Source organism: Capra hircus, chromosome 7 (assembly GCF_001704415.2).
Source record: "Capra hircus breed San Clemente chromosome 7, ASM170441v1, whole genome shotgun sequence".
In the NCBI taxonomy this organism is placed as follows: domain Eukaryota; kingdom Metazoa; phylum Chordata; class Mammalia; order Artiodactyla; family Bovidae; genus Capra; species Capra hircus.
Genome location: NC_030814.1, coordinates 71,708,298 through 71,720,567, shown reverse-complemented (window position 1 = coordinate 71,720,567; position 12,270 = coordinate 71,708,298). Strand labels below are relative to the sequence as shown.

At 52.4% G+C, this 12,270-nt stretch overlaps 2 protein-coding genes across 2 annotated transcripts; both read right to left on the bottom strand.

Moving 5' to 3' along the window:
- On the bottom strand, positions 388 to 1,127 carry PFN3 (profilin 3). The gene has a single exon (XM_018050613.1). It carries the CDS (start codon positions 851 to 853, stop codon positions 440 to 442), a length of 414 nt encoding a protein of 137 aa, XP_017906102.1. The 5' UTR covers positions 854 to 1,127; the 3' UTR covers positions 388 to 439.
- On the bottom strand, positions 2,760 to 11,104 carry F12 (coagulation factor XII). Its single transcript, XM_018050611.1, has 14 exons — positions 10,980 to 11,104; positions 10,556 to 10,613; positions 7,336 to 7,435; positions 6,382 to 6,452; positions 5,988 to 6,098; positions 5,734 to 5,865; positions 5,480 to 5,584; positions 5,149 to 5,320; positions 4,863 to 5,047; positions 4,533 to 4,764; positions 4,146 to 4,282; positions 3,901 to 4,050; positions 3,177 to 3,322; positions 2,760 to 3,085 (listed from the first exon to the last, which is right to left on the bottom strand). The coding sequence occupies exons 1-14, from the start codon at positions 11,034 to 11,036 to the stop codon at positions 2,918 to 2,920; spliced, it is 1,824 nt and encodes a 607-aa protein (XP_017906100.1). The 5' UTR covers positions 11,037 to 11,104; the 3' UTR covers positions 2,760 to 2,917.

The window sequence follows — 12,270 nt, the reverse complement described above, 5'->3', positions numbered from 1 at the left end:
TGGAGGTGAGAAGTACATTGGCCCCAGCTTAGGGAGTGGTGCGGGAGGGTGGGGAGGGGACTTCCTTTAGAGTTTGTCTCACACAGACTTGTGGAAGTTTTGTGGGAAAGGATACTCAGGTCTGAGTTGCAGGGTGTGAGGAGGCTACCCTCTCATCAGCTTGGGTGTCCCTAGGGACCCTGGGGAGGCACCAAGGCCCTGGGACTCTGGCCTAGGGAGTTAGTCCAGAGGGGGGCACCCATGGGAGGTCCTGAGATAGATAGAGCCTAGGAGACTGGGAAGCCTCTGGACTCATAATAAGAATCTCACCAGACACCCTTCTGCAAGGATCTAGTAAAGTACCTTCCTCATCGGCAATTCCCCCCACACCCTCCCACAACTCGAGTGTGAGTCTGCCACGCCCAGGTCAGACTTTATTCTGGACTGGCTAGCTGTCCCGCTAGGTGCCCTGCGCGCGCAGCCCATGGATCAGCTCGTGCATCGTCTTGTTGAGAATGCCCCCATGCACGCCCCGCCGGCCCATGAGCACGAGGAGCGCCCGAGGCGTGTGGCCCACGCAGATGGCGCGCCCGTCCAGACCCTTGGTGCGCGCGTCCAGCACTCCGTCTCCCTCGGCCAGCAGGTGGTCTCGGATGACGCAGCAACGGCGGCCCGCCACGCACAGCCCCGCCTGCAGGAAGGTGCTCCGGTCTGGCCCGGTGAGCACACCCACCTCCTGCGGTGAGATGGCCGCCAGCAGGCCCCCAGGCCGCGAGGCCCACACGCAACGATTGTCCGAGTGGCCCACGATGGCCACGTCATCGATGCGCTGGTCCCGAAGCACTGCACTGATGTAACCTTTCCAGTCGCCCATTCCGGCTCAGAGTGCGCCCCTCGCTTCGCACTTTCCTGGGTTGTCCAGCTGCGCCATGCGCCTAGAATGCCCAGGACACTATGACGTATTCAGGGGCGTGGTTATGACGTTGAGGTAACCGTGATGCCACACAGGGGTTGCCTACGCTGGAGAACAGGGTGGGGGTGGGGCCGCGTTTGTACCTATCGCCTGATGCGGTTTTAAAGTTGGCCTGAAGGAATTGCACAGCAGTCAAAATAACTCTAACACAACAACAACGAAAACAAAGCTCTTACTTAAATGGTCCATCAAGCACAGCATGCTGCTGCTGCTAAGTTGCTTCAGTCGTGTCCGACTCTGTGCGACCCCACTGACGGCAGCCCACCAGGCTCCCCTGTCCCTGGGATTCTCCAGGCAAGAATACTGGAGTGGGTTGCCAGTTCCTTCTCCAATGAGTGAAAGTGAAAAGTGAAAGTGAAGTCGCTAGCGACCCCATGGACTGCAGCCTACCAGGCTCCTCCGTCCATGGGATTTTCCAGGCAAGAGTACTGGAGTGGGGTGCCATTGCCTTCTCTGGTGAGTTTAAAAACAAAAAGAAAAGTGCCCTGTCTGGACAGCCAGACCGCTCAGGCCTGATAACCATTCAACCCTCAGAATGTGGTTCTCAGACATGAGGAGTATCAGAATCTCCTAGAAAGTTGTTAAATAGATTGCTGGGTCCCAACTCAGAGTTTCTCTCATCCTGTACTGTGGGATGTAGCCAGAGAAAATGCGTGTCTAACAAGTTCCCTGCTGACGGTCCAGGAACCACACTTCAAGATCCACTGCCCTAGTGAGAATTAGGGCAGGGGTAAGGGGCTTCTACGGAGAAGGCAATGGCAGTACTCTTTGCCTGGAAAACCCCATGGACGGCAGAGCCATGTAGGCTGCAGTCCATATGGTTGCTAAGAGTAGAACACGACTGAGCGACTTCACTTTCACTTTTCACTGACTTCACTTTCACTTTTCACTTTCATGCATTGTAGAATGAAATGGCAACCCACTCCAGTGTTCTTGCCTGGAGAATCCCAGGGACGGGGGAGCCTGGTGGGCTTGTGTCTGTGGAGTCACGCAGAGTCAGACACGACTGAAGTGACTTAGCAGCAGCAGCAGCATCAAGGGGCTTCCAAGCCAGCAGCCTTAAGAGCCCACACCACTGTTTTAATGTTGAGTCCTTTTTTTTTTTTTTTTTTAATCTTTTGGTAGCGGCATGTAGGATCTTAGTTCCCCCACCGGGGAATGCACCCCCTATATTGGAAGCATGGAGTCTCAACCACTGGACTGCCAGGGAAGTCCCTAATGTTAAGTACCTCTAACCATGGTTCTCAACCTCCACTGCAGATAGAATCACCTGGGGAATTTTAAAAACACCCGGCCACCCACCCCCATCCCTAGAAATATTGATTTAGTTGACCTGAGGTGGATGTTGGGCATAGGTTCAAAAAGCTCCCTAAGGTGATTTGATGTACAGTTGAGGTTGAGAACTCCTGTTCTGTAAACTTAAAATATTAGTTTCATATTCATGGAATCACCTCACACTGGTTTGGTATACAGTGTGGCTTAGTAAATATCAGCTGGATGTGAATTTAAATATTGCATCAGATCTCAATAGATTCTCTTCTCTGACTGGGTCTGAAGAAGTTGAGTACCAGTATACTATTTTGGGTAAAGAATCTGCCTGGGTTCGATCCCTGGGTTGGGAAAATATCCTGGAGGAGGGCATGGCAATGCACTCCAATATTCTTGCCTGGAGAATCTCCAAGGACAGAGGACCCTGACAGGCTACAGTCCATGGGGTTGCAAAAGAGTCGGACACAACTGAGTGACTAAGCACACAGCACATACTGTCTTGGCATTTCCCAACAGGACCTTGAAGAGCTGAACCTTTCAAGCAGCTTCAAAAGCACTTTATTGAGTGCCTATGCCATGCCTGGCCCCGGGCTGGCAGCGCTGGGGGGAATAGAAAACAATCCTTCCTATCCATAACCCCCTGTCAGACACGCTTCCATTCCAGAACTGCTGAGAAGGGAAAGAGTCGCCGGGCCGTCACGAAGCGGTGTGCTCCCGAATCCAGGCTAGGTAGTTGGCCACGTCGGTGTACACACCCGGCTTGAAGCGGTTGCCGCAACCTGAGCCCCAGCTGACTATGCCTCGCAGGATGAGCTGGCGCTCAGGGGTCTCATCCTCACACACCAGAGGGCCTCCGGAGTCACCCTGGGTTAGGGACACGCGGCTCAGGGGCCTTGGCTGGGAGTCCGCCCTTGACTGGGTTGGGGAAGGGCGCCAAGCGGGGCCCCAGGCTCACCTGGCATGCGTCGGTGCCGCCCTCGAGAAAGCCAGCGCAGAGCATGCCGCTGGTAAAGGCTGCTCCGTGCACGTCTGGGGCGGAACAGCGCTCCGGGTCAATGAGCGGTACCTGAGCCTCCTGCAGGAAGCTGGAATATTCCCCACCTGCGAACCGAGAGCACCTTCCTCACACCCCTCCAGAGTCCGCTTGACGCCCAGGACATGGACCTGGCTTTACCAGGCTCTTTCAAACCCGCTATAATCTCCTGTCTCCCTCGCAGCAAGCCCGGGAGGGACTGAGTTGCCTTTAACACAGGGAATGAGTTGCCTTTAACACCTATCTCATAGACAGGAAGCCAGAGAGGAACTGTGATGTGAATGAACCAGGAGGAAAGAGGACTGCTTCTGAACCCCACCCTCACTTCCCATCCAGTGGCTCAAAACCTTGCTCCCCATCCAACCCACCTGCGGCTCCATCGCGGGCCAGGGTTTTACTAGCCCTTGCAGCCCAGTGCCCAGAGGGAATCCAGAGAAGATGCGGCTCTCCCGCTTCGCCACAGGAGTTCTGGGGACTCCCCCACTTCCCCGACAGTGAATTTCAAGCCGTTGGAGCAGACTGCAGAGGCAGGGGCCCTGCGCGTCCCCACAACCCACCAGATCGGCCCCACCTGTCCACCTGCAGGCTTGCCTTGCCTACCCCGGTGGCCAGAGGCCTCCTTCCCGCTTCCAGCCGTTCTGCCTACCCTCGAACTGGTGACCCCAGCCGGCCACCTCGCAGACTGCGGCTTCGGATTCGGCTGGGCGGGCGGCGCTACTCGGCAGGCACACTGGCTGAACGAAAGGCGACGGGTGCGCGCAGCAGCCGTCCGCGCTCTCCTGCAGGCGCACCAGAGCTAACCCGGGCGGGGAGAAGCGTGAGACCGGGACGCCCGGACTTCGAGCCCTGCCCACCCTTTCCCCTGATCCCCGCGGGGGCTCCTCCACGCACCCAGGTCGTGCTGGTAGGTGACGGGCGAGAAGGCCTCATGCAGGCGGTAGTCCCGCACTGCCAGCGTCTGGCACTGCTCACAGCTCTGGTTGTGGCGGTCCTGGCCGAGCACCACGGTCAGCTCCTTCGGCTCGGGTCTGGGGACACGGTCGGGAAAAGGAAGCGCGCTCAGAGCGGGCCACAGGCATCCTGTGGGAGTCCCCTTCTTCCGAACCCCCAAATAGGTTTCGGCTTCCTCCTGGGAAGCTCTGAAAGGGAGAAGGGGGCAAAGGTGGGCGGGGACGCAGAGAGGTAGGGCACGAGTTCGGGTGTTGCGGGGAAGCTGAGCGCATAGGAGAGAGGCGCTAGACGGGTTCCGGGCGGGGAGCTGAGCTCGAGGACACTCGCCGGTTCTGCAGGCAGTGAGCCGCAGTCAGCACCCAACAGGGGGCGATGAGGCTGCCGGCGCAGAAATGTTGGCCCCAGTACAGCGCGGCGATGTAGGGGTGCGCCCCGGGGAGCGCCACCAGTCCTCCGACGACGCGGTTCCGCGAGGACAGCCATTTGCGGAGCCGCTGTCCACAGCCCCCAGGGCCTGCGCTGGCCAGAGGAGTCGGCTGTTCGGGCGGCGAGCACCAGCCTGTGGGAGGAGCCCAGGCTGAGGACCTGGAGACCCACGGTCGATCGGTTGGAATGTAGCTCGTCCTACGCCCTCTCCGCTCGACCCTTCCCAACTACCTGAAGTCAAGGATGGAAGCGGGGTCTGGGTCGTGGACTCAGGTTTCTGCACAGCCGACGGCGAGGGCAAGGGGAAGTGCCCGTGCCTAGCTGCGGCCTGGCACGGTGCCAGGCGGCAGTAATTCCAGCTCAGTTGGTCGCCTTTCCAAATGAAGCACCACGGGCGGGTGTCGTTGTCGGGGTTCCTGTAACCACGAGGTGGGGCGGAGGCGCTATTTTGAACGTGAGAAGCCCTCGAAGGGCCCTGGAGCGAAAGGGGACCTCCAGCCGCGTCCCACGCGCGCACCGGCAGAAGGCGTGGTCGCCCAGTCCCCAGTTCAGCACTTGCTCTGCGGTCACATTCCAGTAGGTGGCCTCGGAGGCCCACGACTGACAGGGTGCGCCGGACAGCGTAGTGCCGGCCATGCCGCGGTAGCTGAGTCCGCGGTCGCGGTGGTCGTAGCAACTCGCCCTGAGGTCTGGGGAGAGAGGAGGCTCCCCGCCGCTAGGCGATGATTTGGTCCCTCCCCGCCGCCCCCAGCCGCCCTCTCACCCACGGCGCCACTCCCCCTCCTCCCTCTCTGCAAGTCCTTCCCACGTGGGGGTGGGGCTTCTGCTTCCTAGAGACCTTAACTCACCTACATCGCACAAACGTCCCGCGAAGCTAGGCGGGCATCGGCACAGGCGGTGGCCCTCCGCCTGTAGACAGCTGCCCCCGTTGAGACACGGGTTGGTGCGGCAGACTGGGAGAAGGAGCATTCTGAGTCACCCCTAGGCCCAAAGACGGCCCAGAGAGCTCCCTCTTCCACTGGCACACCACCCGGCCTCCGGCCAGCCTTTCTTCCTCACCTTCCACTCTGGTCCCTGCCCAGCTCCCTACCAGTCTACTCACCCTGGCTGGCCAGTGGCTTGCACTGGGCATGCGGACCCTTGCACTGGCACTTGACCACACCTGCTGGCTCAAGCCTATGCCATATTTCATCCTCGTGGAAGAACCGGAAAAACTGGGGCTCAAAGCACTTCTCTGAGGACAAAAGGAGAAGAGGGACCATGCCAAGTCTCCGGGAATCCACAGGACTTCTTCAGTGGGTCTGAGGCTGCCCCTGTTCCCCAGTGCCCCCACCCCTGGCCTCAGCATCTCCTCACCTTTCTGGCAGTGCTTCCCAGTGAAGTGATCTGCACAGATGCAGCGTGGGCCATCCGGCATGTTCACACAGGTCCCTCCCTTCTGGCAGGGATTGTGTTTGCTGCAGTGGTCTGAGACATGGACACAGAGGGAGAAAGAGCAGGGAGCCGGAGTCAGGCAGATGGGGCCAAGTCCCTACCCAAATGTGCTTGTCTTTTGACCTTTGCCCTCCAAGTTTCCAAGCCTTAGTTTACCCACCTGCAAAATGAGGCTACCCACTCTTAGAACTTCTCCCTCTGGGGGCGAGGGAGATAGGTGGGCCCAGAATCCCATGTATTTTGGGTCTGATGATACCCAGGAGAGGAGCTAGGGGTGGGGAGAGGGCCCTGGGTCACTCCAAAGGTTGTATGGCACCTTTCACTTTCTTGGGCTCCAGGCAGTATGCCCATCGTTGGTCCTTCTCAAAGTTGGGGGTAGTAGCACACCTGCAGAAAGAGACAAAGCTTAAGATGTGGAAGCGACCCAAGTGCCCATCGACAGACGAGCGGTTGAAGAGGAGGTGGCACATACACGGTGGGATATGACTCAGCCATAGCAGAAGAAGGAAATGCTGCCATTTGCAGCAACATGGATGGGCCTGGGGAGTTAGTATACTAAGTGAAGTGAGTCAGATAAAGATAAATATTATATGACATCACTTACATGTGGAAGCTAAACAAGAATACAGGTGAATCTATATACAAAATAGAAACAGATTCAGACATAGAAAACAAACTTATAGTTACCAAAGTGGAAAGGGAGGGGCTAAATTAGGAATATGAGATTAATGGAGAGAAACTACTATACATGAAATAGATAAGCAACAAGGATTTACTGTATAACACCAGTAATTATTTTCAGTGTCTTATAATAACATATATACACATACACACACACACACATGTATTCTCCAGGCCAGAATACTGGAGTGGGTAGCCTTTCCCTTCTCCAGGGGATCTTCCCAACCCAAGGATCAAACTCAGGCTCCCACATTGCAGGCGAATTCTTTACCAGCTAAGCCACTAGGGAAGCCCATGTATACGTGTATATGTATATATATATATATATATATATATATATATATATATATATATGTGTATATATATATATATATAAATGAATCACTTTGCAGTACACCTGGAACCAACACAATATTGTAAATCAACTATACTTCAAAAAATGAAAGAGATGAGGTTTCCCTGCTTTGCGCAAGGGGCTAAGCTCACCTCCCCTGTCACAACCCCCTCTCTTCAAGCAGGGTTCCCTGGACAGAAGGGTGGGCAGAGTCCACAGAAGACCCCTGCTCCAACCCTTCCTGGGTAGTCTTACCAAGGTCGGGGGCCTGGCCGGCCTCTGTGGATGCATTTATGATACAGCTGCCGGTGGTACTGGAAGGGGAAGTGGCAGGGTTCCCCGGTGACAGTGAGAACTGCAGGGATAACACACTCTTTAATGCCTTTCCCCGTGCCCCCATTGACCAGGAACCACCCTCACAGTCTGGTTGGAAAAAAGATAGACCTTTGAAAAGACCTTCAAGACCATGCGTGCATGCTATGGGGATTACCCAGGCAGGAATACTGGAGTGGGATGCCATGCCCTTCTCCAGAGGATCCAGGGATTGAACCTGTGTCTCTTATGTCTCCTGTATTGGCAAGCGGGTTCTTTACCACTAGTGCCACCTGGGAAGCCCTACCTTCAAGACCACACCCTGCTTAAGAGTTGGGTTCTGGAGTCTGACAGCTGGAGTGGACTCCTGACTCCACCAACTACTAACTGGGTGACTTTGGACAAGTCTGCAGACCTCAGGCCTCGAAGACTGCTTGCCATAAAGCAGGCACTTAGTAAATACTTGCTGATTCTTGAAGTTACTTGACCATTCTGATCCTTACTTGCCTCATCTCTAAAATGGCAAAAATAATACATAGTAAAGATGAAGGGTTTAGGTTTTGCAAGATGAAAAGAATTGTAGATGGATAGTGGTAAGGACTGCACAACAGTATTATCATATTTAATACCACTGAACTGGACTTCAAAATGGTTGAGGAGGGACTTCCCTGGTGATCTAGCGGTTAGGAGTCCACCTTCCAATGCAGGGGATATGGGTTTGATCCCCAACCAGGGAACTAAGATCAAGATCCCACAAGCTGTGGGGCAATTAAGTCCTGAGTGCTGCAACTAGTGAACCTGTGCTCTAGATCACAAGTTCTGCAACTAGGGAGGCCCCGGTGAGCCTCAACAAAGACCCAGTGCAGCCAAATAAATAAATAAATGGTTGAGGTAGAGCATTTTGTGTTATGTGTATTTTACCACAATGAAAAAAAATAGTGATACAGGTCTATTTGCACAGAAAGATATTCATAATTTTAAATAAAGTCAGTCAAAAACAGCATGTCCAATTTTTTTAACAAGTATTTTTACATATGCATAAAAAAATAAATCTAGAAGGATATCTCCAAAATTTCTAAAAGTGGTTTTTGGAAGATAGTGGATTGTGGATAACTTTTCCTTCTCTTCTATTTCTGTAACTTCTGTAGTTTTTACAGTAAAAATATTGCTATCATAATTTTTAAAAAATAGTACAATTGAGCTTCATTATTCAGATTCTGTGTTTGCTTATCTGCATGTCTCACTAAAATTTATCTGTAACCTCAAACCAATACTCAAGGTGCTTTCACGATCATTTGTAGATATGCACAGAGTGGTGAAAAATTTGAGTCACCTGAAGTGCACATTCCCAGCTAAGGTCAAATGAAGTGATACTCTGCTTCTTGTTCAGCTCCTACTGTAAACAAGTGTCCTTTTCACACTCTATTTAGTGCCACATTTTCAAATTTTGTGTTTTTGGTAAACGGTTTTGCTTGAAAATGGTTGCCGAGTAGAGTGCTAGAGTGTGGTCCAGTGTTCCTATGCACAAGAGGGCTGTGATTTATATTATAGAGGACAATTTCAGACTAGGTAAGTTTCATCCAGGTGTAAGCTAATAGTGCCGCTGGCCATGAGTTCAATATCAATGAATCAACAACATCTATTAAGGAAAGTGTCTTTAAACAAAATCACACATAAGGCAAGGTTATATATTGATGGTGATGTGAAAATGTAACCAGAGCTCACAGGAACCTAACCCTATATTTCCTCTAGAAGTAATGGCGTGGTTTTTGCTAATTCAGTGTTCATGGTGACTTTATAGAATATGACTGCTAGGAATAATGAGAACTGACTGTATATACTTCAGAGGAGTGTTGTGAAACTTAAATGAGATTGTCTGTAAAACACTGAGAGTCTGGCACATAGTCTGTGTTTGAAATACATTAGCTCATATTGTTAAAGGCATACTGGCACTTGTGCTGAGGGCCAAATCACAGACAGGATAGTAAAGAAAGAGGGAGAGGCATCTGAGATAGACCTTTAAGATGCAAATGGAATGGGAAAAAAAGCAAGTGAAAATCGCTCAGTCGTATTCAACTCTTTTCGACTGTATAGTCTATGGAATTCTCCATGCCAGAATACTGGAGTGGGTAGGCTTTCCCTTCTCCAGGGGATCTTCCCAACTCAGGGATTGAACCCAGATCTCCTGCATTGCAGGCAGATTCTTTACCAGCTGAGCCACAAGGGAAGCCCAAATGGAATGGAGGACCTTAAGTTGGTGACTAGGCAAGGACAGAGCAGCTAGGTTGGGTCAGGCTAGAGGAAGAAGAGCTATTTGGCTGGGTATGAAGTGCTGAAGAGAGGAGATGAGGCAGTCAGGGTTGGCTGGGCTGGGCCTCAGGGCCATGCTGAGGGACTGTCTCATCCCACCAGGCCAGGCTTACCAGAGCAAGCTCTAGTTTGCAACTCTAGGTAAATATTTAGTGTCTAGAAGAATAAAGACAATAGGGAGCTAGGGGGAGACGGCAGATATCCCTCATCTAAAAGGAAACTTGATAATAAAAGTCAATATATTTTAAGCATTTACCGTGCACCAAAATGTGGGCTGAATGTCTCACCAGGATAAATGACTCATTTCTCCTTCTCAGCAACCTTAAGAGTTTTACCATTACCAGCTTGGTTTTACAGGTGGGGAAATTTAAGCTTGGAGAAGTCAAGTCACTGACCCAGAGCCACCCAGCCCATGAGTGATGAGGCTGGGATTCAGAAGCATTTGGGCTCTAAAGCCCTGCTCTCAATCCTTTCTTGTCCATCAGGGGCCCTGGCCTTTGTGTGGCATGCCTGATGCCTGGGAGATACATCGAGAAGAGGAAAGGATGACGCAGGCCTGGGAAGCTGAGGAAGAAGAGCAGGTGCTGGGCCAGGCACTCAGATACAGCCCCAACCTGTCCTCAGGGAGCACACAGCTCACCATCACTCTGGGTCTGCAACACCCACTTGCACCAGACCCGACACTTGGCAGGCACCCAGGTCTGAATGCCAGCCGGACAACTCCAGGGGTAAGAGTGAAGACTGCCCAGGATTTTCCCTCCCACTCCAAGGGCCAAAGACTAACAATCTGCACACCGTCTCATGACTCATCCCTGTCCGAGGCTCTCTCTGGAGGTGGTCCCAGGCTACTTACCCACTGTGTGATCACTCTCTGTGAGCTTATGCTTCTTGGGGCCTTTCCAAGGTGGAGTCTATGGGGGAGAGAAGAAGACAGGGAATTTTGCCAGAAAGTCATTGCCTGCTCCTGTCCCATGCTAGTCCCCAGCTTCCTCTCACAGCCCTGAAACGCAGAGATTTCCTCCAAAGGCCCGGCCCCCTCTCTACTCCTCCTGTTGTCTCCTCAATTTCCCTCTCCCCCAGAAATGCAGGCCACATCCTCGTAGCCACCAGTCTGTCTATTCTCGCTCTCCTTTACTTGGGCCTTATGGGCTTGCCTCTTCTTTCCAAACAGGACTTCCAATCTCCTGGGCCAAAAGGTCATGGTCAGAGGCCAAAGCCGTGATAGGGACCCACAAGGACCATCCCAGTGTAACCCTCCTGGTTCCCACAGTCCTCACCGAAACCGTTGACTCCAGGCTCACCAGCAGGGCCCCCAGGAGCAGCAGTGCCCTCATGGCGTCTGTCTGTTGGTCCAAGCACTTGACCAGGAGTCCAGATCAATAGAACTGGTCAAAGGTCCCTGGGGCCTGGGGAGCAGAGGTTGGTTGAGCTGCCCTTTTAGGCTGTTTATGGAAAGTCAAGCAGAGTTTCCTTGATGAACCCCTAAGGATGGGAAAGCTGGGAGCTGGTGGGTGGGAGTAGAATAATAAGGAGTGGGGCTCCCCCCCCATCTTTCCCAGATAGTACAACTGGAAGCAGGAAGAGGGGTTGCCTCATTTCCAGTCTTACTGGGGATGAGGAGGGTAAGTAAATCCAAGAGAAGCTCCCTACTTTGGGAATCTGAGAGTCCACGGGGAAGTATCTTGCTGTTTAGCTGCTAAGTCATGTTCGACTCTTTTGCAACCCCATGGACTGTAGCCCACCAGGCTCCCCTGTCCATGGGATAGCCCAGGCAAGAATACTGGAGTGCGTTGCCATTTCCTTCTCCAATGGGGAAGTGTGAGTATGATTTCAGAAAACTAGTCAATCTAATCACACTAGGACCACAGCCTTGTCTAACTCAATGAAACCAAGCCATGCCTGCAGGGCAACCCAAGACAGGCGGGTCATGGTGGAGAGGTCTGACAGAACGTGGTCCACTGGAGAAGGGAATGGCAAGCCACTTCAGTATTCTTGCCTTGAGAACCCCATGAACAGCATGAAAAGGCAAAATGATAGGATACTGAAAGAGGAACTCTCCAGGTCAGTAGATGCCCAATATGCTACTGGAGATCAGTGGAGAAGTAACTCCAGAAAGAATGAAGGGATGGAGCCAAAACAAAAACAATACCCAGTTGTGCATGTGACTGGTGATAGAAGCAAGATCCGATGCTGTAAAGAGCAATATTGCATAGGAACCTGGAATGTCAGGTCCATGAATCAAGGCAAGAGATGGCAAGAGGAAACGTCGACATTCTAGGAATCAGCGAACTAAAATGGACTGGAATGGGTGAATTTAACTCAGATGACCATTATATCTACTACTGCGGGCAGGAATCCCTCAGAAGAAATGGAGTAGTCATCATGGTCAACAAAAGAGTCCGAAATGCAGTACTTGGATGCAATCTCAAAAACGACAGAATGATCTCTGTTCATCTCCAAGGCAAACCATTCAATATCACAGTTATCCAAGTCTATGCCCCAACCAGTAATGCTGAAGAAGCTGAAGTTGAACGGTTTTATGAAGACCTACAAGACCTTTTAGAACTA

What these genes read in the sequence shown, in the direction of transcription:
- PFN3 (XM_018050613.1), bottom strand. Translation starts at nt 853, where the DNA reads ATGGGCGACTGGAAAGGTTACATCAGTGCAGTGCTTCGGGACCAGCGC.
- F12 (XM_018050611.1), bottom strand. Translation starts at nt 11,036, where the DNA reads ATGAGGGCACTGCTGCTCCTGGGGGCCCTGCTGGTGAGCCTGGAGTCA. An exon ending in GGAGCCCAAGAAAGTGAAAG is followed by an intron (nt 6,099 to 6,381) that starts GTGCCATACAAC and finishes TCCATGTCTCAG; the next exon opens with ACCACTGCAGCAAACACAAT. An exon ending in GCTCACTGCCTGCAGAACCG is followed by an intron (nt 4,283 to 4,532) that starts GCGAGTGTCCTC and finishes CCGTGTCCCCAG; the next exon opens with ACCCGAGCCGAAGGAGCTGA.